The sequence below is a fragment of the Equus quagga genome, chromosome 1, assembly GCF_021613505.1.
Source record: "Equus quagga isolate Etosha38 chromosome 1, UCLA_HA_Equagga_1.0, whole genome shotgun sequence".
NCBI classification, from domain to species: Eukaryota; Metazoa; Chordata; class Mammalia; order Perissodactyla; family Equidae; genus Equus; species Equus quagga.
Window position 1 is genome coordinate 42,592,368 of NC_060267.1, and position 27,503 is coordinate 42,619,870.

The 27,503-nt window shown below is 37.2% G+C and overlaps 1 protein-coding gene across 1 annotated transcript in view; it reads right to left on the bottom strand.

Annotated features, from left to right (window-relative positions):
* PTPRO (protein tyrosine phosphatase receptor type O) overlaps nt 1-27,503 on the bottom strand; it is a 226,687-nt gene that overhangs the window by 35,927 nt on the left and 163,257 nt on the right. Inside the window, exons 13-17 of the mRNA XM_046654656.1 lie at nt 12,617-12,756; nt 10,102-10,234; nt 8,078-8,198; nt 3,191-3,259; nt 810-893 (exon numbers count right to left, since the gene is read on the bottom strand). Coding sequence (XP_046510612.1) covers nt 810-893; nt 3,191-3,259; nt 8,078-8,198; nt 10,102-10,234; nt 12,617-12,756 — 547 coding nt within the window. The remainder of the gene's footprint in view (nt 1-809; nt 894-3,190; nt 3,260-8,077; nt 8,199-10,101; nt 10,235-12,616; nt 12,757-27,503) is intronic.

Here is a 27,503-nt window from a genome sequence, read left to right on the forward strand (position 1 = left end):
TTTCTTATGGCTCAGGAAAGGAAATACTCCTTCTAGATACTTTAGTCCCAGAATTCAAGACTACTATTATTATATTTTATAAAAATGAAAAAGATAATCTTTGAGATTTGACTATTAAAATGATTTAAAAGTCAAGAAAATAAGAATTTAAAGGAGATTACTTTTTACAGAGGAAAGAATAGATTTCAGAGAGACCTGGGTTTGGAACGTAGATTTTTTTATATAGTAGTGTGATGTTAAGATAGTTAATCTCCTTACGTCTCTATCTCTACATGTCTAAAATGAAGCTGATAATACTCTCTGCAGAGTTGTGGGGACAATAAATTAAAATAATTATACGTAGAGGCTTGCACACAGTCCGGTGCTCAATATTCATGGGGTTAGCACTATTATGAAAACATGGAAGCTCCAAATATGGAGGATAGTACTCTGAGTTTCTCCACCTTAATGCATTTCCACCTTCTTGGAAATATAACACTGTCTGATGGATGGAGAAGGTAAGGAAAATGGAAAGCATCATTTACAAAGATGGGAGGCCAACAGATTGACTCAATGAAGAAACAAATGGCTTGTAATAAATGGAAGAAAAGCTTGCCAAACCATCACAAGAAGAGAATTTAATTGGGAAAACATTATTGTTAGCATCTTGATACCATTAACTGCTTTAATCCGTTTCAATACATGATTAATAATTTTAGATGCTGCTAAACACATAAAATAATTAAAAAAATTTTTCCTTTTTGTTTACTTCCTGAAAGCTAACTTTGAAAGATTTTGTGTTAGGTAAACAGTAAAAAAAAATCACTTACCAAGGATTAATATAAAATGCCAAAAGATAATCAGTCCAAAGACATGAGGGTAGCAGAGTTAAGAAAGCAAATATACTCCTACGCCTGTGAGCATTAATAGATAACAGATGCAAAGATGAAAAAGTGGCAAGAGTTAGTAATATAAACTGTGAACAGATATCAGTAAATTACCTACTGGGATCAATTAAAATGACAAGCACCTTAATTACAATTAAATATTATTCCATTCTGTGAAATTTAGACACGAAGGTTTAAATGCTATAATATTGCCCAAATCAGTTTTATTCACACACGGCCTTATTGTAATCAGGTATATTTCTTTCAACTTATTTTTTGTCAGTTAATCTGCTATTAGGTGATTACATTTTGCATTTAGTTAAATGAGGCTCTTTAAATGCCTCATTAGTAATCTCGAGTCTTATTCTTGGATATTACCCTTGCAAAGCTTAAGCTTATTTTAAGAAATCTCTATAACATCATTTGATGGCTAAGAGCAGCCTGTGTGAGGAGGTATAAACAGTCAGTTTATGTATACTGATTCTGGGAAAGACTCTAAGCTTTCAGGCCACATTCTTATAAAGCTGTACTACTAGGTGTGTATTTCTATGTCCTTTTTAGTTTAAAGGAATACATCATTTCTAAACACCAGCCCTTAAAACAGAGGTATGGTAGGACACTCAGGTGCCTTTCATTTAAGATAAGTAGCTCATCCACTACCTAGTCAGTAATCTTACTATACTCAGTTGGATGAGAGCAAAATTACTCCATTTCACTTTAATTCTAATTCAGACTGTTGATTTAAAATCCCTGGTTTGAATCCAATTTCAGATATTTGAATCACTTGTAAAATAGAACAATCATTCACATAGATTTAAAAATATCCCGTGGCTGTTTCTATAGTAATTCTGAGAATCAGGGGAACAAATGCTGTCACCTTGTCACTTAGTTGCTACAAATCCCCAGAGATATACCTATTCTCAGTTAGCCAGAAAGTGCTGGTGTTGGCAAAACTGTCTTTGCCAAGTGCAGCAGAAGAATTGTCTTGATTTTATAGAAAGGTCCGGAAGCGAACTCTCTTTTGCCTCAGTTCTCCCATAAATTCTACACATTGTGCCTGGTAGTGAAGTCGGTCAATATGTAGCTCTCCTGAGTCACATGGATAATTGGATCAGTTCCTACATGGGCCACTCATCACTGCTCTGTCACTGGGCCTTTTTTCGGGGTGAGCCAGGCAAGAAGAAAATATCAGTGAGTCAGTCTCTTAATCTGGGAAAGAGTGGCAATATATGTGAACAAACCCAGAAATGTTTTCTGACTTTTTACCATCAAGAGTGAATAGGTTTCTTTTTCTTCGCGGTTGGATTAACCATATTTTAAAGCAAAATTCCATTCAGGTTAAAATTTAAAAATAGCATAACATATTGTCTTGTTAAAAAGAATCCTATTTCAATTAGATTTTCAACTAAAGTGGGTATCAACTAGATGCCCATCAGGGAGGCAGAATTTATATTTTAAATAAAGTCCTCCTTCCCTCTATTGATCATATAGAGTTTCCAGTCTCACATATCTATTTCTTTAAGATTAACCATTTTTGGGGATTAGGAAACAGAAAAAAACATCATTTACCAAGGATTAATATGAAATGTATACATTTAAATGTGCTTTGCATGGCTGCTTGCAAAAGAAACAAACTAGATCATGTAAGCAGTGCTAGCTTCATATTAAATCGTTACTCAATTAGCAACTTAGTTGGGTATTGATGGCGTGTATAGGATTGTTAATTCTCATGTATCATCGTGATGGTATGATGCCAACCAGTTTAATCTCCTGACAATGCTTTCTTAATTCTCAAAATACCTCCTCCCTCCAGCATACTCAAGTATAAAGAAAAATGAGGCCATGTTTTCTCATGGACTTTCCTGGCTTTGATACTTATTTACCTGTAAGTATAAGAGTTGAGAGCCCTGGGCTGTATACTTCTGGATTTGGGAACAGAAGTGTTGGCTCATATCCCCAGGCACTGAAACCTGAGTTCTAAATAGAGATGCTGCTCTGTCTCCTGCTGCTTCAGTGGTGTGGCTCCTGCATGTAAGCCCTTCTTTGGAACGGTTACGGGGTACTTGCGTGACTGAGTTAGTTCTTGGTTTAATAGAGTAAATACAGGGCAGACTACTACATTTTCTCTACTCCATAATTGTATTAAACTAACATATCCCAATATACACTGTGAAGAAGATCTAACCTTTGTAAGTCCATTGTCAAAGAAATTATGAAAGGATAATCAGACAAAACTATTTATCCCCAAAAGATAGTACAATAAAGTTTGGAGTGCACACAGCATAGCTAAGGTATCTAGAGGCTTGTTGCAGAAGAACACTCACCAGTTGTATGGAAGCTTTCCATCCCTCTCCAAAGATGCAAAGTTGACAAAAGTTCCTGCTCCACACTCCCTGTTTGAAAGGAACCACGAAATCAAGGTTACTGCTTGGCAGCACATTCTTTTACCTTGACATGAAAGAGAGTCTTTACTGGCTTATCACAGCATTACATTTAAAAAAATCTAATAAAATTTCCATACATTCCTCTTTCACATTCAATGAAAAATAGGAAGATGAAACGAAACAAAGCAACATTTCACAAGGTCACACACACCCAAATCAAGTTATATGAGGCCAGAAGGATTCGGTTCACAATCCTTCCCAAAGGGCTCTCAAGATCCTTACATAAATCTTTGGACTATTTGGGGTATAATATTTTTTACAAAGACTTCAATAGTAGGGTACAGAAACTCTCCTAGATAAACTGAGGGTTTCCATTTTTAGCAAATATTCTTTGTGGGTTTTTTTTTAAATAGCATTTTGACTTTCTCTCTGTAACGTTGGTGGATCAAGCTGAACTGTTTCCTTTCTCGAAAATTTTCCCCTCATGTCGTGATGGCCATATTATTCATCACTTGAGATAAGAGCAAAAGAGTGATGCATATTGAAATAGACTGGCTTTGGTAATGCCTCTTATCCAGAATGTTGCTTATTAATCTGTCAGCAGAAAATACTGTTGAAGTGTTTTTTCTGGAAGTGGAGGAAAAAGGTAAACATATTTTCATGCCTTCTCTACCTTTATCTAATAATATACATGAATAATGTAGCTCACTGGCTGATGCATCACATTTTTGCCTCTATAAGAAATTAATGGCCTTATTCAGAGTTGAAGCAGAGATTTTGACATTATTGGCACATGGGCTAATTACTTTAGTTATCTGCCTGTTCTTATTAGTGTGTCCTGAGAATAGTTTTCTTCTTTGAAAAATACACTAACATATTACCATATCATGTTGTGCTATAAATTACACATTGCTAATTAATTTTCCTATGTCAATTTCCTATTTATGGTATTTATTTGACACTCAAATTCAAAGATTCTTTTTTTTCTTTTAAAGATTGGCCCTGAGCTAACATCTGTTGCCAATCTTTTTTTTTCCTTCTTCTCCCCAAAGCCCCCCAGTACATAGTCGTATATTCTAGTTGTAGGTCCTTCTCGTTCTGCTGTGTGGGACGCCACCTCAGCATGGTTTGATGAGCAGTGCTAGGTGCACACCCAGGATCCCAACCTCTGAACCCCTGGGCTGCTGAAGCCTAGCACATGACCTTAACCACTTGCACATGGGGCTGGCCCTCAAGAGTTCTTAATCTGGGGTCCAAGGATAGAATTTAGGGCTGTAGGGACATATGTGGAAAAAAGCACATCTTTTTTTCTGAAATTTAGCAGTTCCTTCAATTATTAAAGCAGACAACAAGCCACAATAACATCATCAGTTCTTGTGAAATTTACTAACAATAGAAATTGCAGATCATTCCCCATATGATTTCCCAAGACACAGCCCTTAAGGAGAAAATAGCTCCTATAGACTAACGTATATTCTTAGCACCTAGAATTGTGTATTCACTTAGAAAGTGCTACTTATATATTTGCTATATATTTATTGACATTTGTGACAGAAAGGGTGGTGGGGCTGTCAATCAGAGTGGGGAGCATGTGAAGAGGTGCAGGAGGAAGAAGAGGAAAGGATGAGTTAAAAAAAAAGAAATTGGAGATATTTTTCTATAACAGACCTGCTGCAGATATTGAAATATTATTCATCACTCTGATGAAATCATGAGTTATTAGACATCCTACTAAATATTATCTAATGTACTAATAAAGGAGAATATAATACATTTGTTTTTTAAATATTTTGATTACCATATTTTAATATAATTAAAATCTTCTTAACCCTATGTATTTTATTGTATGCACTTATGAAGAAAGCATTATTCTTGGAGGAGATCCACAGGCTTCATCAGACTGCCAGAGAGGATCATGGCACAAGAAAATGTTAAGAATCTCTGCTCTAATGACCAGCTGGCTGAAGTAGAACCACTCCTCCCAAGTGTCTTGTTGTATACACCACAAAAAATGCTCAGGCAATAATACCCTCATAAATATCACGACTTCCATTACTTCATCTCTACCAGCCCCTCCACTATCACTGCTATGAGCTCATATTTATTGCATACTTCCTATGATGCTAAGCTTTTACTGCATTATTGCACCCAACTATCCACTGCTGTAGGGGCTATTATCATCTCTTCTTGATATGCATTCTTTCCCTGGCCTCCAGTCTACCACACTTTCTTAGTTTTCCTTACACTCCACTGGATGCCTCTTGTCAGTCTCTTTTGCTATTATCCTTTTTTCTCATTGAAAATTTTAATATTAGATTGTTCTGGTGCTTGATCCAGGGCCCTCTTCCCTGATTTACCCTTACTTCCTGGATGTCCTCCAGTCTATGGCTTTAATACCATTTATGTGCTAACGCTTCTCAAATTTGTATCTTCAGTTGCAGCCTTCTCTCCTGAACACCAGACTTTTATGTTCAACTGCCCACTCCATGTCTAACGCTTGCAGCAATTCCAGTCTTGTCATTTCCAAAACTGAAGCCTTGATGTTCCCTTTACTCTGAAATCTTTTCACTTGGAGTTCTATTTTAGTTTAAGGCACCTCCACCCTTTCAGTTGCTAGGGCCAAAAACCTTTGAGTCATTCTAGACTCATTCATTTTCACTCCACATGCAATTTGTTAGCAAATCCTGTTGCCTCTGTTTTCAAAATACGTCTGCAAGCTGATAATTTCTTCCTACCTCCATTGCTGGACTGAGCCATTACCATCTCTTGCCTGGCTTACTATAATGGCTCCCCGAGTTGATATGCCTGCTTTTGTCCTTGCCTCAGTACAGTCTGTTTTCTACACAAAAATCAAAATGAAAATATTCAAATGTAAATCAGATTTTTTGCCCCAAACCCTGCATTTGCAGCCTGTTTTACTCAGAGTAAAAGCTAAAGTCCTTACAACAGCTTATGAAGTACTAAGTGATCTGACATCATCTCCTGCTACTCCTCCTTTCATTTCCTCTGCTTTAGCTAGACTAAGCTCTCTGTTATTCTTTGAACATGCCAGTCATACTCCTGCCTCAGGGCCTTTGCACTGGCTCTTCCCTCTACTGGACATACTCTTCCCCCAGATAACACATGCCTAACTCCCTCATGTTCTTCAAACCTTTTCTCAGATGTCACCCTTTCAGTGAGACCTACCCACCTCCCAGATCTCCTTCCCATATCCCCATAGTGTACTGCTAATTTCCCTTAATCCACTTTATTATTTTTCTCTTATAATCTGCTAACGTACCATGAAATCTTTTAACTTTTATCTTTATTATTGATTGTCTATCTCCTCCACTAGAATACAAGCTCCATGAAGGCAGAAATTTTTGTCTGTTTTATAGACTGCAAGACCCCAAGCACTGGAGGAGTCTGACACAGAGCAGGGATCCATTAATATTTGTTAAATAAATGAATGAAGTTTCAGTGAATGATACCCTGTAGGTTGTACATTAGGATTTGACCCCAAGGACTGTAATTTCTGAGCTTTATACTCTAGCCACAGTGCAGTACCACCTCCCTCCTTATCCTTCTAAGATTTGTTCAAATGCCAACACTCAAGAAGCTTAACTTTTATATTCAGAACTAATGTCTTTTCTCTACTTTCTTGGTATCTAATTTTCACCTCCTTTCTGGTACAGGTCAGTTTATACCTTTAAATATCTTGATTTGTGTGCGTATCTCCAGCTAGGTTCTAAGTTCCTGGTAGACAGCTTGGATTTCTGAGTTTTCTTTGACTATGCCGTATAAGGCATTGATTAAGTCATTATGGACAGATAAATTTATTTATAAATAAGCGAATGATAGAACTCTGAGAAAGGAGGAGGATGTCAATTGACAATTCAGTAGGCTAACATCAGGCAAATATAAACTTGAACCAAATTTCCCAAATCCAATAGTATTCAAGTGGGCAACAGTTTTTCTTCTTTTTTTTTTTTTTGGTGAGGATGATTGACCCTGAGCTAACACCTGTTGCCAATATTCTCTATTTTTTTTGTGTGTGGGACACTGCCACAGCATGGCTTGATGAACCGTGTGTAGGTCTGCATCTGGGATCTGGACCTGTGAACCCATGTTGCCAAGCAGAGCATGTGAACTTAACCACTATACCACCAGGCTGGCCTCAACAGATTTTTAAGAGAGTTGATGGATTGTTGTGATTATGTAAGAAATCACGGAAAAGACGAGAATATGCCCTGATGAAAAATGCCTCAGTGGTCAAAGGAATAGGGAATCACCAAAATCATAAATCAAAAGGCTTTTCTAACTGCAAGAAAAATGAAGCTGCCGACAACTCTGAGTAATAGGAACAAAACTAAGAGGAGACCTTTAATGGACCTAATCACAAACTCTATGAATATTTTCTGATAAAAAAGCTTCCACAGAACTAATGATGAGAGGGATTTTTTTCTTTCCTGTGGTCTCCACACGTATTAACTCCTTTCATTCATCATACTGTGTGGGCGTAGATCTTTCCTTTACTCCAAAATATGTTTGAGCGGATCCAAATATAACGAATGGACCCCTCTGTGTGGGCTACTTAAAATGACAAGATTGATAGTAAGAGGTCTGGCTTTGTGTAAGCAAACAATCCTTTGCTTTACCATTTTGAGAGTAATGTTTTCTAAAATAATATGGAAAAGTCTACTTAGAAAACACACAAAATAGAAATAGGCACTGAAAACTGAAATCAAATTTACCACTGTACAATTTAGGTCTGCAAAAGCATATATGTATGATTAATAAAAAGAATTTTAAAGGCTGTAGGTAAAATAGTAACCAATCCTAACTTACCTAGCCATCTGCAGATGCTTTTTCCTGAGAATAATGAGGGTGACAAGCAGCAGTCCAATTAGTAGTGTGCTAAGGATGGCCAGCACTGAGATGACCACCACATTGGGATTCATCTCTGTAACTGAAAAGATAAGCCAGACATTTTCATTACAGCTTCCATTACATGGAAACTAACAGAACCATTCATTGTTTTTCATCTCAAGAGCAATGAACTTATGATGATGACAACAACAGCAACAAGAATGTTCCTCCAAGCCAGCAATGGTCTCTTCCTGGTCAATTATAACTTAGCAAAATTGATTGATAAATGGTGTTCAGCTGCCTGGAAGAATTGAGTCCATCTCAAAGGCCTACATTCAGGATGTTCTTATGAAGGGAAACTGACATGTGAAGACTGTGCGATCATTCAAAATCATTTGAAAACAAAAAATCTAGAAGTATTATCATTGCTTAACATTTTCAAAAGCTTATGGAGTGGCAGTTTCTTATTTTATGCCCGTGACTCTAAAGTCAGAAAGCACAACTGTATATTTCGCTCACAACTAATAATGTGTATGAAAAAGGCATTAGCAAGCGACCATCTGCTGCTCCACTTAACACCTCTCTAGAAGCAGGCATTCTGATGATCTGTAACCATATGTTGAGGGGTTTTCCATCTGCGCAACTCAAGAGACTAAACCAATTAATAAGTTGTAGGACCCTTAAGAACAGGGGTCTTGTCCCTTGCATATACTTTATATAATGATCAGTCTACGATGGCACTCATGCATTGCCTAGTTTATCACACTACATGAAAAAGCAGGATATCAAAGGCAGGAATATATGTTCAATGTATAAAACACTTAAAAGTGGACCAGAAGAGAATGATACCATCCTCTGAGTTGATCATAAAATCACAGAATTGGCCAGTATATACAATCCCTAATGCTTCGCATATTGTCACTTCCTATTTGGGCCAGCCTGGTTCCAGTTCATGGGCAGAGTACTTGCACAGAAAGAACCCTGAACACCCAGTCATCAGAGCTTGTTCAAGTTCACTTGACTATTAACCGCCCTTTGGGCAATCTATTTTATCTGTCTCTCTTGGCCTCATTTTCCTCATTTGCAACTAAGTTTAATGACATCACCTATTTCACTGGGGTGCTGTAGAGATGACAAGGAATAATGAACATTAAATTGTACTTAGAAAAGGGTAGAAGGATGTAGAAGTGAGAGACCATTAAAATATTTTCCAGGACCATTTTTGTCCTCTCTTCTGAAAACACAAAAATTATAAACAGAAAGCCAAAAGAAAAAAGTCCACTCTAATCAACATTGAATATGGCAGCTAAATATATAATGAGTGTTGCAGAAATGAAAATGAACTCAGTAAAGAGATAATGTGATGGGAAACGGGGTTTTATTACAGGAGGCTTCATAGAGGGCCTCAGATTGCAGAACCAGGCTCTAACAAACGGGATGAAAACATACAACTCATAAAAAAGAATAAGGAAACAACATTATTCTAGATCTTTCATTAATTTCTAATTTCCCCATGTATGCTTCCTGCTTGATTGAAAGTTTCCTGCTTTGACCTGGTAATTTAGGTTTGCCATGATTTGATCAGTGACAGCTAAGAGCCAAAACAGATGAACTCAAGTTGATTAGGGCTCTGTGGTTACTCCTGAAGAGGATGATGAGGTTGATGATAACAACTAGCACTTAGACAGCATGTACTAGGGCTTTCTGTACATTATTTCTAACCCTCAAAACAACTCAACAAGGTACACATTATTATTCCAGTTTTAAAGATGAAAAAACAAAGGTTCAGAGATGGTAAATGTCTTTCCCTAAGTGATATAGCTAGTAAGTGCAATTTGGGATTAAAAGTAAGGGCTCCCTGACCCTAAAGCTTGGAAATTTTCAGTGGAACATGGATTCCATTAAGAGAATAGAGATAGTGTATATTTAAAAAGAAAACATTAGGAAAATCTGGAAAGATATAATTTCCAAAGACGCCAGATTCCACTAACGCATGTAATTACCCATCGTTGAGACGGCTATGAATGTAGGAACACTGGGGCTGTCGTGGCTAAAGCTGGTGACACTACAGTTGTAGGCAGTGGCAGGAAGGAGGCTGGAGATGGTCACAACATGAGAAGAAACAGAAATCGGTTCCTGGAGATGCAGAAAGTAAGATAAATGTTATGCTACCCTTATCTGTTTTGTTGTTTAAATTATTTTTCATAGGTGAGTAGGTAATATAAGGACAGAGTAAAAAACTTAAAAGATGAAAAAAGATAGCAGTGAAAAATGTTTCCTTGCGTGTCTATTCTCTATCTGCTCAATACTCTTCCATGGAAGCAGCCATTGTTGTCAGGTATTTTTTTCCTGTATTTTATTGATGTATAAACATATTAGATATAATTTAAAAAATCTAAGTGATAACATAGTTTACACACTGTTGTGCTTATTTTTTACCTTAGTTATCAGTATAATTTGATGCTCCTTCCATATCAGCATAGATAAAGCTGTTTTATTCTTTTTAAGGGATGCATAGACATCCATCGAAAGGACGTGCTTTATTCATCTAGTCCACTATTGATGAATGTTTAACTCGTCTCTGATTTTTTGCCATTACAAACAATGCTACAGTGAACATAATTTCACAAATATGGCAACATATGTATATGTACACACACTCAATATATGTATGTGTGTAGGTATATATATATACACACACACACATTCATATACAACACCTGTGTGTGTATTGATGTACGTATATGTGTGAACATACATACACATATATATATGTATATACACTCATATTCCTAGTAGTTGAATTGCTGGGTCAAAAGTTGTATATTTTTAATTTTGAAAGCCATTGAGAAATTGTCCTCCATAGACATTTTCCAAGTGACCCACCTACCATCAATGTGTGACAATGCCTGTTTCCCTACGCTCCTTCCAACACAGTATGTTTGCAAATTCTTTGACCTTTCCTGTCTTATTAGCAGAAACAGTACCTCCTTGTAGTTTTACTTTGCATTTCTTTCACCAGGTTGATCATCTTTTCATATGTTTAAGATCCTTTTGTGCTTATTTTCCATGAAATATTTGTTTCGGGCTGTTGGTCTTTATCTTTTTTATTTGTAGTAGTTCTTTGTATATTAAGGACACTATCCCCTTTGTCTACATTCTCAGTTTTTAAATAGCATCTACCAAAGGCATAGCAACTTTGTGTTCTCAAAAATATTTAATATTAACCTATTCTTGGGTAGAACAAGTTGTTAATTTGGTGAGCCAATGGCCAGACTAGTGACAAGTACTACTGTACAATATGAAAAGATGAGTCAGCATCACCCTCTTTTTCAAAACAAGAAACACTCCTACCTAAAAAGATGAGAGCCATAGGCACTTATTTCCCACTGCCATCTCTTTCACTCTCCTATTAAAAAATGATGCTAAGGAAAGACTTTTGCTAACAGGATTCAGTTGCAGTAAGTAGCTGCCCAACCATTTCTTTCTTAAAGGAAGACATCACTGTAGTTGCAGAGAAGAAAATCCACTACCAAAGCAGTTATTTTCAAAAAGGATTCTTAGAATAGAAAAAAGATTCAGTTGTTCAGTATAGATCAAAAAGAGACGTTTGTAGAAGGGATTTTCAAAGGGGAAGAGGAATCAAAGCAAATTATCTTAATGCTCAGTATGAAAAGATTCCTACTCCCAGAAATCCTTTTTTCTTCTCAATCTCATGGATTGCATTATTTAAAAAGCATCAATTATTCATGTTCATGGTATTGCTCTCTACATTGCATTTTGTAACGTTTCTCAAAATTTTCCCTTTTCCTTCCATGTCTGACTGTAAAATATTTTTTTCTGGTGGCTTTCTTACCTCCAGAACTACTGGTTCATCTCTCGCAGTATTCTTCATATCTGCTATTTGTGATTCTAAAGCTTTAACAATCACCTCTCTCAACCTTCATTTTCCCAAACAAAACTGTCCTCTTTACTAACTAGATATAGAGCCTTCTTTTAAATTCTCTTAGTAGTATGGACCTCTCTTGTGGCACTTATGTTTTACTTTATTTATTTCTACACTAATACAATATCCACAATTATGTGAAAAAATTCTTTGAAGGCAAATATTGACTCTACCATTTGTGTCCCATACAATGCCTTTCACATAACTGGCAATCAGTTCATCTTTGTTAAATTATATTTTATATGGCCGTGTTTTCATCTCTTCGATCAATTTAAAGGCCAGTAGGAAAAATGAACCACTGTAGTTCTTTACTATGACCCAGAGTGGCTAAGGATTAGGGACAAAAGATAAATATGAAGATGAAAAGAAACGTTGCCATTTGGCAAGTTGGTTCTTATTACATATTTGGGGCTTGTTCTAAGCTTACTGTTAATTTCTATCATTGAAACACAAAAGCACAAATGAACAGTTTTAATTTTCTATAATTCAAACAAATAGAAGATTTTCATTTTGCTGAGATAATTAGCCTTATCAAAATTAACTCAGAAAAGGAAAATCAAGACTTACAGTACCTGCAGTTTTGTTTCCTGAGTAGAGCCGACTTGTTGACAGAAAACTTCAAAGAAATCAGCTACTCCCTCTTCCACCCACAGCAAAGTCACTGAAGTTTGGGTTTTGTTCACTGCAAAGAGTGATTTTGGAGGAGCGGGTTCTGAGCAAAGAAAAAGTTTTTAAAATTTAATTTAATTTAACATCTTCTTTCTGCTTTCACTAATCAGCAGGATAAAATAGGCAAGAAGTCCAAACAGAGATAGTTAAAAGCATCATAAAGATTTTACATTGCTTTTGAAATATGTCCTTTCACAAAGTCAGTCATCTAACTTGGAAGGCGAAATATTTTTGCCTTTTTTCTCCCTTCCACTTTATACTTCTCTTTTTGGAACACTTCTGTTTTTTACTTCAGCTTTATTATAGATATAATCTATTAATAGTTTTTGTGTTATCTGCACTGGAATTAGCATTACCCTGATAATATGGAATTTTCTGACTGAGAAGCAAAATCTGTACTTAAAATACTGAGAAAAATGAAAGTGGCATGCTCCCAGATTCCGTCTGGTACTCAGCCAACAACCTGTCTTCCTGTCTCTTGAGACTCTTTGGAATAATTTAGTCCGAGGAATAGATTCTTGAAAATTTAGTCAAAATTAAGAAGGGTAAGCTAAATAGATAATATGATTTTGTAAGAAAAGGATTGAGGGGCTGGCCCGGTGGCACAGTGGTTAAGTTCGTGTGCTCTGCTTCCGTGGCTCAAGGTTTTCAGTTTTGGATCCTGGGTGCAGACCTACACTCATCAAGCCATGCTGCGGTGGCATCCCACATACAAAAAGTAGAGGAAGATTGGCACAGATTTTAGCTAGCTCAGAGACAATCTTCCTCAAGCAAGAAGAGGAAGATTGGCAACAGATGTTAGCTCAGGGCCAATCTTCCTCACCAAAAACAAAAGAAAGAAAGAAAGAAAGAAAGAAAGAAAGAAAGAAAGAAAGAAAGAAAAGAAAAGGATTGATGGAAGGAGACTGGATGGTTAATAAAATGTTAGAGGACTGATTTCTTTGTCTTATTCTTTTAGGCATTTAATCTTGATCAATAAATGAATCCATTAGTCAAGTAAGCCATGCTGCCTGTGCCCCATCATACTCATTTCCAGTAATTAAGTTCATTCGACTTGTTGGCTTGAGACCAAACCCCTGCCTGGTCCCCAGTTCTAGGAAGTGGTCTGTTGTGTTGTTCCCCTATTTCTGAGTCTATCCTGGTCCCCTCCCTCTGCCCTTGTATTTTGAGTGTTGCTTTTCCCTCCAGTTCCTCCAGGATGCAAAGAGCTATGCCTGAACCTAAGTTCTTGAGCCAAGGTCCCTGTTACCTGCTGTCAGATATCCTTGACATTGCTTGTTTGGACATATCACATCTTGCAGTTTCACATGACAGCATACTATGTCCACCTGCATGTCTCTGTCAGACAACTACCCACACTGTTTGCTTGTTACTTGGATTTCTTTTTATTTACCCCACCCTCCCAAGTCTGTTCTCCAGCTCCTGGCTTTTAACAGTACTTGAAAAAGCTCTGGAGGCCATTTCACTCCCTTGACAGGTATATGTCTTTGTGTGGGAAGGCTGAGACCTTCTTTCTAGAATATCATCATCATGGACCTGTCCAGAACCAAGAAGAATGTCATAATCATTCTTGACATGATTTACCACAGGTGATCTAAATTTGTGTCCAACGAAAAAAGAAGCATTTTTCTTTCCAGAGGTAACTTGACAAGGTTAGGCAGAAGAGCTGAAGGAGGAAAGAGATGAGCTAGTCTTGGGCAAGCATAACTCACAATAGATGTCAGGACCCCTTTCCCATTTGCAATGAATTGTCCACTCCTCTAGACATTGTATTGTCTCACTTCCTCTCTGAGGAAGACTCTTGATGAAACATAGAGGTCCTCTTTCATTTCCCACATCCTACATAATTGTCACTAACAGGATTATGAGCCAGAGAATGAGTCTTCCAGTGATTCTGACTTGTGTAGAGCTTGGATCTTTGGAAGAAGGTATGAGGTTGTCTGGGGCAGACATGGATGATTTGTTAGGCTGAGCCTGGGCTATTTCCCTTTTAAAAACACACATGACAGAATTGCTCCTCAGAGAGTCTCCTGGACTATGATTTGAATCCCTAGGACATCTATATTTTTCCTCTCAGTGGGTAGATAAAAATAAGTTTAACTATCCGGTATGAACATTGCCCAAATCCTAATCTCCATATCTGACTCTTTACACATGTATTTCCGATCACCTACCATCTGTGCTACCTCAAATATCTCACTAGTACTTCAAACTCCATATGGTCAAAACGGAACCTGGAGTCCTTGCCTTCTCTCAAGTCAATTCTACTTTCCAACTACTCTTGATGCTCTCATGAGCACCACCATTCTTTCAATGTCTAGGTTGACAATTTTGAGATTCTCCTCTTGCTTCTCCATCCAAGATAACATATCTTTAAAGAATTCTTGTCATCTCTTCCTTTAATTTATTCTTCTTATTAAATTGCATGTCCAGGCTTTTGTCACCACACTCATTGATCATTACAACAGTCTCTTACTCCTTCTCGCCTCTAATTGGTTCTCTCTTCATTTTGTCAATGAGGGCTTAAATCATCTTAAAACACCACTTTGCTCATATTAGAGCCTATCTGTGCAATGATCTATGATGATCAATGTCTATAATGTCAAATACAAATACGCCAAGTTTTAAAGATCTTACATTGGCCACATGCTACCCATCTAGCTTCACCACCCTCCTTGCTGCAAGGACATGCTGCCCCTGTTAAAGCTGTCTTCTCGCTGACCATAATACAAGCAGTACTCTTTCTCCACTCACCTATTTCTCCTCAGTGTACTCTTTCTTCTACTCTGATCATCCTAATGTCAAGAAAAGTCTTATCTTCTTGAAACCTTATCTGATGACTCTGTCTTTTGATGGTCTATCCCTTCTCTGACCATCTATTGCCCTTAACAATTTCCTATTTGTTCTATGTGAGTGAAGTCCTGACTCTATTAGATCCTACTAGTTTCTTAAGAATGGGGGCTATATGTTATACTTCATTTTGTCTTCACCTTGAACTAGCCACCTGTAAGTACTCAACAAGTCTTATCTATTGACCAATTCAAAACATAAGTCAAGATTCATTAACCTGAGGTGTTAAGAGTTAAGCATCAGGAAATGCCATACACACTGGCATTGAACTTTTATGTTCTCTGCCTTTTTGTCATGATCATGTTGGTAAAATCATCATATTTTGGTGGCAGAGTCAAAGACTGTCATTAATCATAACTGTTCTCAGTAGTCTAAGGAATATGACTTGGATACTGGAGTGGGGAAGGTTTTTTTGGTCTGGCTGAAAATGTAGATCTAGGTGATACATAGATCCTCAGGAAAATCTCCAAAGGGTCTGGTACCTCTAACAGCCATGTAACAAATTTTTCTTTTCAGGTGTTATATTGGGGCAATAGATTATTCCAAGGTCACTGTACCATTATCACTACATCCTTTTCTGAAAGACACATGCCTATCTGCTCTGTAGGTCAATGCGTAACATATACAAATCACCTGCTTGAAGACTGTTTAGGAACTTTGTGATAGATATATTTCCCTAGATATGCTAGGGAGAAATTTTACTCTGCTATTTCAAAGGAAACAAAGAAAGTTATTATAATATTTCATAAGTGCAGATATAATTGGATTGAGAGAGACTTATAATTAAATTTACCTCCTCAAGACAACAGCTGCCCCATGGAATGTATTAAAGTGTTTGAACTGTATTGCCCAAAACAGTAGCCACTAGCCACAGGTAGCTACTGAGCACTTGAAATGCGGCTGGTCTAAACTGAGAGGTGGTGCAAGAGTGAAATACAGACTGGATATTGAAGACTTAGCATGAAAAAAAATAAAAATATCCCATTAATAATTCTTTGTATTGATTACATGTTAGAATGATACTATTTTGGATATATTCGGTTAAATAAAGTATTTTAAACTTGATTTCACCTATTTCTTTTGACTATTTTGAAAGGTGGATATTAGAAAATTTAAAATTACATATGTGGCTCTCATTACATTCCAATTGTACAGTAGTGGGTTAGAACATTTCAGAGCAGGAGTCTGGAAATTCTTGGCAGAAGTTGGTTGGAGAGGCCCCGATTTTGCTGTCTACCTCCTCTCATGAGAAGGTGAAGTCAGCTCAGCTCCACAGCCTAGGATGGCTTAGACGATTTGTGTTTCCATCCTCAAGAACAGGACTAAAAGTGGGTAATGGTTGAATATTGTTTAGGCAATTTCATATGAGCGAGAACATGACCACACGCAAAAGCCTTTTGATTGGTCTCTGTCTTTGTTGTGGCCTGAACTGTTTTCCTCCAAATTCATATGTTGAAGTCCTAACCCCCAGTACCTAAAATATGTGACTATACTTGGAGATAGGGCCTTTCAAGAGGTGATTAAGTTAAAATGAGGCCATAGATTGGGCCCTAATCCACTCTGACTGGTGTCCTTATAAGAAGAGGAAATTGGGGAAACAGAGACATCAAGGATGAACAGCTACAGAGAAAAGACCAATAGAGGACACAGCTGGAAGCTGGCCATCTGTAAGCCGAGGGGAGAGGCCTCAGGAGAAAGCAAATCTTCTGACACCTTGCTCTTGGACTTTTAGCCTCCAGAACTGTGAGAAAATAAATTTCTGTTGATTAAGCCACCCAATCTGTGATATTTTGTTATGGCAGCCCTGGAAACTAATAGTCTCTTACTATTCAAAATATCGAATACAGTCTAGCTCATAAAGGGGAGGGATACGAAGACCTCAAGAATGTTATGAAAAGTAAATGAGCTTTAAGACAATGTACACAAAAAACACTTTATACAGTGTAAAGAGCCATGTAGATCTTAGTTATAGAACATCTTCTGCTTATCATTTCTAGCCCTCTAAATGACATTTTAAATCTTAACTTCTTCAAAATTCCCCTGCTCTATAATGTCAGGTTTCCTTTTGTTTAAAATAATTTCGGAGGCCATGATATTTGATGTAAGAACTTACGGGTATGGGGAAAGCAGGTGAACATACTGTTTTTACAAAATGAAGTGTAGATACAGGGATGTTTGCTTTTAAATACTCTAAGCGCTTTCTAATATTGCTGGCGTTATAATCAACTATTTGGCTCTCTTGCTTTCCTTCTCCTCTTTCTCTTTCAATGCCTCTTCTATTTGAGTTGGGAATTCAACCTAATTTTATAAGGAAATCCAATACCATGCGCAGAACATGCGCAGACTGGAAAGCTGTAAGGCTATCCCTACCATTTAATTTAGATTGGATTATGAGAGGCTCAAGCTGTTGCCCAGGATCTCCCGGGAGTGAAGGTGACCTTGGGTGAAGTATGAGCTAGTGTCTGATTCTCATTCTCTGCTCTGGCAGCAAATCTCTTCCTTTCCTCGGGAATTCCAAAGGGAGTCAGGTGTAATATTCAGCCTTGGAGCAGAACAGAATGTATTTACTGTCCAAAATCCATCTTTCTCTGACAGTTATTACATTGTTTCTTGCTTTAATGTGACCCATTAGTTTATCTGCCAATAGAATGATGTTAATGAGGTCAAGATTATATCCATAAGGGCCAGCTAGTTTCATTCTGTTTATATTTTATACCTCTAAACTTGGTGTCATTTTACAAATGGGTGACATTTGTGATAAGGGAAATTCACTAGAAAAAACATGGCAAAAAATTATCAACATAGCAAAATCTATTTCAATCCTCAGCTCACTGACAGCAATTTGCTAGCATCCTCTTCATGTACAAAAGCTGGTCTTTAACATCTATATCATAGTAAGTCTTTTAAATCTATTTTTATTTTCCTCAATTCAGGCAGTTCTACCTTAAGCAGTATAAGCCATATAACATATTCAATTCAGCTAAAGAAAACATCTGTGACTTAAACAGTGTAAGCTGCATAAATTATGTTCAACGTGGCCAAAAACAACATCTGCAAAAGAAAGTATATTTGAAAGGAAAAAAACGAGGTAGAAAAATTATTCAGGGTGAGTTAAGATGGATATGCAACAAAATTAAGAAGAGGAAAATGTATACTAAACAACAAAAATCTTTGTTAGACCCAAAGTTTGTTAAACCTATTCTCTTATTGACTTAGGGAGATTATTTTCGTAGATACAGGTAATAAGCAATTGGAGCATTTAAAAATAACATTGGGAAATAGAAAAAATATTCAGACAAGTAGTTAGCATTAATTAAAACTAGATCTTTTTCTTATCCAAAACATAAAATTTTCTCAGGAATTAGAAATATTCATCATTTCCATTCCATTTTAAATAATTTCTTTACGGCTTGATGACAGCAAGTGTAAGACCCTCTTCTGTGAATCACTGGATGTGTTTGTGGTTTTATTAGCTCAAGTAACTAAAGATAAGGAGAACTTTTTTAGAGAAAGCTCTTATTTAACTTTACTTAGTTTCAAAACAAAACATCTAACTTCCTCCTTCTTTGGTTCCAGGAATATGTGTTTTTACTTGCATTTTTATTTAGTTAGAAGTTATATATTGTGCAATTCTTCGAAAAAGATCACTACTCTTATTGTATCCTTACTCTGTTGTCCTTACTCTGAACTCAGGGATGAACCAAATTCTAAACGGGAAAGAACATTAAAGATCATTAAATCCAGACCCTCATTTTTTAGATGAAGTAATTGAAATTTAGAAGGCCTGAGTCACTTTCCTTAGATAACACAATTTGGCTGTGAGAGCAAGAACTGGGATCCTAGTGAAGGGTCTTTCCTACAGCTGTTTTTTCCCTAAAAGTGTGGGTGTTTTGCATTTATTCCCATATAACGGGGGATGATGAGGCCTCCTGAAAAGTTCCTCTGCTCAGAAGAGCAACTTTTCCAGGGCACTTGCTTGTGTATTTAAACCAGTGCCAGACACCACAGTCACTGCCCTATGTGTCCATCAACCAGATTCTTCTAACATATTCAAGAGAAACCTACAAAACATGCAAATCACTTTATTGCAAGCAGAAGGAATGTTTTTAAGGAAGTGCTAAAGTGGTGTGGCATGGATGCAAGCAGCTGGCAAATTGCATTGAAACTCAGAAGACCACAGTGAGAAACAGGAGAGACGTACAGTGGGGAGAGGTATCAGTTAGTCTCAGGACTGGGAAGGGAGCCATGGATCAGTAACATGCCTGGCAGCCTAATCCAAAAAACTAATGCTTGCATGGGGCTGCTGGTCATGTAGGACTCTACAAGAGGAGAAGCACAGCAATTAGGATCCTCTGCAAACCTAAAGAACATGCATGTGTTTATAAGAAGTCAGTAGAAGAAGCCTTCCACAGTTCTCATCATCACTCCCACTCTACTCACCTACTCCATCAATGTCCATATACTCTGCTGTTTGCTATCTTACTACAGATTCACCCAGTCCAAGACCACTCCCTCCACTGGCACCCTGGCTCCCATCTCCTCTGGCCCATTCAATGACATACTCTAACAAGTCTCACCTCTAAGTATCCTGCCTCATCAATTTTCCCGGCTCTGTTGAATCAGCTCATGGACAAGCTGTTTCCACCACTTAAAAGGAAAAAGAAAGAAAAGGAAAAACAAAAGAAAAACCAACCAAACACATAAGAACTCTTGGAATCTTTTATCTTCAGCTTCTGCTCGTTTTCTCCTCTCTTTATAATCACATTCTTCAGAAAGTTTGTTATTCCATCTGTCTTCAGATGTTCTCCTTTCATTCTCTCTTGAACTCCTTTTAATTGTATACCTTCCTCACCACTTAACCTAAATGCCTCCTCCCCAAATCACCAATGACTTCTGAGTTGCTAAGATCAGCAGTCAGTTCTTCTTCCTCATCTTACTTGACTTATCAGTGGGCTTGACAAGGTGACCACTGTCTACTCATTCAAGCACTTTATTTGCTGGGCTCTTAGGACATCACACTTTTCTGTGCTTCTTCCTACTTCATTGGCCACTCCTTCTCAGGCTCTTTGGCTGGTTCCTCCTCACCACTTCCACTTTTTAAAGTTGGAATGCTCCAGAGCTTAGTGCTTGGATAGAATTCTTTTTTCTTTATTCATTCCCTGATAACCTCATCAAGTCTGCTTCCTAACTACCCTCAAATTTATGTTTCCAGTCCTGGAGTCTCCCTGGAAATCAAGCTCGTTTATCTAGCTGCCTACTCAGTCTGTTCTTTCATGTTTAATAGGTGCCTTCAAAGGATGACACATTCAAACCTGAACTTCTGATCTTCCCCCACAAGTCAATAAATAGCACCTGTGTTCTTTCGATTGCTTAGGCCCCAGATCTTGGTATCTCCCAAGACTCCTTTCTTTCATTCATAGACAATATCTAAATCCATCAGCGATTCTCTCAGCTCCATTCTACATTCAAATTTATTTTGAATCTGATCACTTTTTATCACCATCATGGCTACCACTTTGATCCAAGCAAGTATAATCTCTTATCTGGATAGACAGGATAGCCTCCTAACTTTAACGCAACCACATAATTTATCACAAGTGTCTAAACTGGAACGCTTTGGGGAAGAAAAGGATTACTAAAGGATTGCTAGCTTTAACTGATCTATGGTGTAAAATGGTGTCTAAGGCAACTGGGATGTATGGTCATCTTATCTAACTGGTTGTCTGCTTTTACCCTAACCCTGGAAAAGTCTGGTTTCACCAACGTGATCTCTTGAAACTTGTCAGGTCGTGTGACTCCTCTGCTGGAGCCGTCCAATGGAGTATCATTCACTCAGAGTAAAACGTCTTTTCAATGATCCCACACCATCTGTTCCCTTGTTACCTCTCTGCCCTCTTATCTACTACTGTCCCTCCTGTTCACTCCACTTCAGCCACAATGCCTTCCTGACTTTTCTTGCAACTTGTCAGGCATGCTGCTGCTTCTGGAGTTCAGCACCTGCGGTTCCCTCTGCCTACAGAATCTCCTCCCAGTTACCTGCTTGGCTTCTTCAGGTTTTGACTGAAATATCACCTTCACAGAGAAGCTTATCCTATCCCCCCACAAAAATTGCACCCCTAAACCCCATAACACTTCCTCCTTTTCTGCTTCATTTCTCTCCATCACACTTATCACCATTTGACACCCTTACATGTATGTTTATCGTTTCTTTTTCTCTTTTAGAATGAGGGAAGACATTTTTTGTCAGTTTTGTTCATTTCTGTATCCTCAGCAGCTAGATTAGTGTGTAGGACATAGTAAATGCCAAATAAATATTGGTTGACTGACAGAATGAATTAATTTTTAAAACATGTAGTACTTTTATTTTATTAGCTTCTTTCGAACTGACTGGGCATGTACATACACAGTGTGGATATGCACACTCTTTCCTTCCTTACTTCCTCCCTCCTTTCCACCCATTCATTCATACATCCTCCTAGCCTTTTCTCTTTGTTACCTTGACACAATTTATTCACATTCTTATCGTAGTGAACTCCTTTTTTTTCTTTTTTTTGGTGGGGGTAAGGGGATAACAGGTCAGTCACCTACTAGGAGAAGATTCAAGTAAAGCACATGGGTAGATAGGGAGAGGTACTTGAGGTTTTAGGAAGCTATGACTCACAACGCTTAACTCACTTCTTACCAAAAATAAGGACTGCGTATAACCAAGCAACAGTTTCCCAAGTTGTAAACTGAATGACTTCAACATAAGAATAAGCAAATTTTCACAACTTGGAGTGAAACCATGAAGGGCAGCACCATGTAACGGTTGGGCTTTTACAAAGTCAGAAATTATGTTTCATCAAAATATATATAATTATTTGTAGTCTCCTGAAATATCATAAGAGAAAGAGGGAGGGAGAAAGAGTGAGAACAGATTCTAACATCTCCCAAATTCCTAACATCTAAAAGTATCTTGATTCTTTCTTGTCTATAGTCAAATTATGTTTTAAAGATTTTGTATACAAGCACTCATGAGTAAGATTAAGAAAATCAAGCCAATGTCATTAATACCCAAATTCCCAAACAGGAAACAGAAAGCCACATGAATGGGTGTGAGGTTCCTCCCTGCTCTGTTAAATGTGTTAACAGAAAAGTGAAGTTTTTAGAAGAAAATACACCCAAAATCCAGGAAAACATAAGCAGCAAATGGATAAAAGGACTGGACCACTGTTTCTAGACCCAGGCTCAGCAATGTGTAAAGTGAGTCAAATTTCTCTAGATTCCAGCTTGCTCAAACAAGGACAGTGCACTAAATTTTCTCGAAATCTCTCCCAGCACTAAAGTAAACTGATTCCTTTTCTTGAACCTGCCCGAACCCATTTATGGGTTAAAGATAAAGCAGAAGTTTGAAAATGGTGGTGTACACATCCTGTATGGCGGCTTTCTCTGACCTCATTGGTTATTCCTTTCCAGTCCCTCTTGCTGGCTCCTCCTCCTCTGCTCAATCTCTAAATGCTGGAGTGGTTCTTCTAGGCTAGACCAACAGCTTCTCTTCTCTTTTCTTCTCTATTTCTCCTTGAAGATCACTTGGTGATCTTATCCAGACACCCTCAAATTTATATTTCCAGCCTAGAATTCTCCCCTGATCTCCAGACATATATATCAATAATCTCTTTACTTGACGACTGCACCTGGATGTCCTCTCAATTCTTTAACGTCCAAGAAAGAATCTTTGATTCTCACCTTACCCCAAATTTACTCTTCCTCCAGTTTTTCCAGTCTTTTCAGTCTCAGTGAATTGCATCACCATCCACCCTAGTTGCTCAAGAGCAAAGCCTGGGGGTCATTCTTAGTTTTCCTTTCTCTCTTTTCCTATTTTCACCCCATCAGAAAGTCCTGTGGACACAACCTCCAAAATAGCTTCTGAATTCTGTCCACTTTTCTCCATCTCCCTTACTACCACTTTAGTGAAGTTACCATCATTTCCCATGGCACTTATTTGAATTACAATGCTATTTTTAAGGCTAAGGACAAATAGTCTCTTAATTGGTCTCCTTACCTTCATTGTTGATCCAACATTCCTTTCTCCCTTGAGCAACCAGAGGGATTATTTTAAATATGTCAGAGTATTTATTTTAAATTCTCTAAATGGCTTCTAATTGCACTCAAAACAAAACTTCAACTCCATGCCTTACAAGTCCTATCTAATCTGTCCTCTGCCTATTCCCTCTGCCTAGCATGCTCTTTCCCAACCTTTTCATGGCTGATTCTTTCTTGTTATGCAGATCTCTCCTCATTGCTTTCTCAGAGAAAACTTTCACTACATGGTCACTCCGCAGTCTCTACGGAGTTCTAGTGCTCTTTTTAAAAGTAAAGCACTTTTTACCATCTCCGCCTTCACTAGATCAAAAGCTCCTTGTGACCGGAAAGTGAACACAGCCCTTGGGTTCATTACTACAAGTAGACTGGCATCTGAGCAGTGCTTAGGATGCTCTCAGTATATATTTGTTAAATGAATAAAGAAATGGATATTCTATGACCATAGAACTATTTTGTTATATGTCCAACACTTTATTCCTTTTTCCTCTCTCTCTCTCTTTTTTTTTTAAGATTGGAAAACTGTTTCTCTGATGTAAACATCAAATTCTTCTAAAGTTTGCCCAGAGTCCAGGTAGATTCACCAAGACTAGAAGTTATGCCTGGTTGCTGGTTGAAGCCACAGGTGCATGCAGACCAATGAGTTCTTGCAAAATGACAAGTCTTAGTGCAAATTTGACTGACATTAGTATTGACTGCCAAAGGGAGCTGTCATCACTTATCACCATAGTACCATGAAACTTCTGGCAACCTAAAATTCTTAATGGGATGATTGGCTCAAAGCCCTGCAAACAGCACCGCTATTGGTACATGTCTGCTTACAGATATTTATTGATGACATAATAATTGAAAATTCTTGGCAACTGTTTTGAGGACTCTCTACCCTTGCACATGCAATCTTGGATTAATTTATATTATACTGGATTCATTGATAGTCTGTTTTCTTCCATAGATGCAGTTCCTGCCCTCCATGACAGCAAGTAAGCCATTCCAAAATGGCTTCTATCACAGAGAAACTGAACTTGGGGCTAGTCTGACCAGTTTTGGTCCTAGGTTAACAATGACATTCTGATTCAAAAAGTCCTGAAAATCTTGTGCCAACGTTGTGTTTTTCTGTAAAGTAGAATTAATTTGACTTCTATGTATACCAAATGAATGTTGTAAAGAAACATAAAATGACTAGAATATAAGTTTTGTGAAAGAAAAAATAATGGCAATTCAGTTATTACTAAAGCAAAATGTTTTCACTTCTCTGAAATTTGTTTTGGTTAAATATTAACTGTAATATTATTTTCAACTTTGAAGTCTGTAGTTTCTATTCAATTCAAGTGTCTATTGGGCAACTACAGTAGGTAGGGCATTATGTGTTATAGAAAATTGAAAGAGCTTATAAAACACAAAGATGTGATTAGTAGGACAGAAAATAGACCCTTAGACAAATGAATAGAAAGTAAGATTATTTAATTTTCAGGGGGGGAAAAAAAGGCTGAGGATAGGCACATTAGATACATATTATGTTGTTTTTAGAGAGGCACAAGATAGAGGCAATATTCTGTCTAACATTAAGATACCAACAAGGAAAAGCCTACTGATTCTAAGGATTATGATTCATTAGAAATAATTTCTATGGGAACTTGACTTCCCTTCTTGAAAAGTTTAAAGGAACTTTCTAAACTAGTTTAGGTAGTTCTGTCTATTATCAGGGAGGCATAGAGATTCAAAACCTCATGATAAGTTTGGAACACTGTCATGGTTTTTACTCACACTCCTATGTAGTATGAGTATAACTATATTGTTCATGATTTTAACCCATACTCCTGAGGTTTCACAGATCATCCATAATGTCACATAAAAATAACAGTGAAGCACACAATAGGCCCACTGAAGGCTACTTTGGTGAGACCACCTCTGAACTTGCCCTTTAAGGGAGACTAACAAACCAAATGAGTTGGAGAAAGCAGCTAAGACCTGAGAAACACTTATAGCTACCTATAATGATAAAACTTGGGGAAAGAAAGGCATAAGTTACCTGGAAATGAGTTTTGAACTACTGTTTATACAGAGGACAAAATTAGAGATAATGGTAGAAATTGATGGGCAGGCTATTTTTTTCTTAACAGAAGGATCATGTAATGTGGGAAGCTGATGACCTCGACCTTCCTAGAATTCAAGTATAGGCTGTTAGGGAAGAGCTGAGTGCCTGCAGTGCATGAAAGATTAAATGGGGCTTGTGATTCTAAATAGGAGCAGTACCGCCCCCTTGAGGGTTTTTGGAAATTTGCAGAAATTTTTTTAGTAGTCATAATGGGAGGAGTTCACTGGGCTACTGAGGCTGGGGCTCAGAGATGCTAGATGTCTTGCAATGAAGAAAGTTCCAAAGAGAGAAATCATCTGATATTCACATCCCACATGACTTTCTAATGTTGCACCAGAATAAATTCATCATAAATATAATGACGAGTACTTTACCATGTAATACTACTCAAAATATTTTCAAGAAGTTAAGTAAATTGATTTAGAAGAAAGTTGTCATGAAGAAAGATACTTAAATGGAATTAAGATGTTATTTAAAAATTACCCAGTAATTTAGTTTTTCTGTCCATAGTTTCTATCCAGTACATCATATATTTCCAACTACTTACTAAATTTTAAAGGATTTCAGTGCAAGAATTTAGTTTTTGCTATGACAAATAAGAGACAAAAAAGATTTAAGACAATGCTTTATGAATTGAATTATAGAGAAACGCAACTAGTGGGTAAACTAATGAAAGATTGTGTTTTGTTTTGTTTGGGAGTTTCTAAGAATTTTCTAAAGGTCGCCATTGACAACAATGCTTTTCCTAGTATTTAAGCTGCATATAAAATACCCTGGATCAGTCTTTACTTACAGCTGCACCCGTGAACATCTGTAATAACAGAGACGATGTGAATCTCTTATGCACACACTCAGACACCGAGTATCAATTAGCAGACATCTGAAACAGTGATGTCAGCAAGTCGCATTAAGTGTTTGGGAAATATTTTTATTGCCATTCTATATATTCTTAATTTTCAAAATATAAAAAGGATGAGATCTCTGCTGTGAAAATTGCATACTGAAATGCATTTATTTTCGGGTTGCTGTTCTCTCACTGATCTGCCCCAAGAGTCTACCACACAACTTTTTGCCAATCCCTCCTGTTTTGCCTGCTGCGCATTATAGGATATCACCTCTGAGGTCCATTTAAGTACCAGAAACTAAATGTATATCTCAATACATGGTAGATTGCTGAATGTAGAAGGTAGAAGGTGTGTTTTGTGTTACATAGTGTCACTTCCCAGTTGTATTTCATAATATAAAGAATTATTTTGACAACACTACACAGTAAGTTCTAGCTCCTTTGCAAGAATATCAGACTTTCCTCATTTTCCCTCATCCACAGCCTATTATTATTCTTGGCATGTCATCTCTACTTTAATTAAGGTTATTTTCCTCTTTCTCTCATCATATGCAAATACGTTTACTCTCTTATTACTTATCCTAAATCCTGGTTTTATTCTAGGAGTCACCTGTATTTATGCTTGCTTAGTTATTTATAATTAATTTGTATGAATTTGTTCGTTCTTTCATTTATTTTTATATGTCTTGCACAGAAGAACTATTGATCCTTTTATTTCTTGTAAACTCAAACATTAATTTTAATTATGTGTAGTTATCAGACAATTTCATTATGACTTCTGGAAGAGCTGTATCTAAAAATGTGTATGGGGAATCTGTATTATTTTCTTATAAATTATTTTTCTTTTATCTTGATTTTATATTAGAGTTAGGACATTCTATCAACTTAGAAAGTCAATATGTGAGTTATTTTATCTATGAAT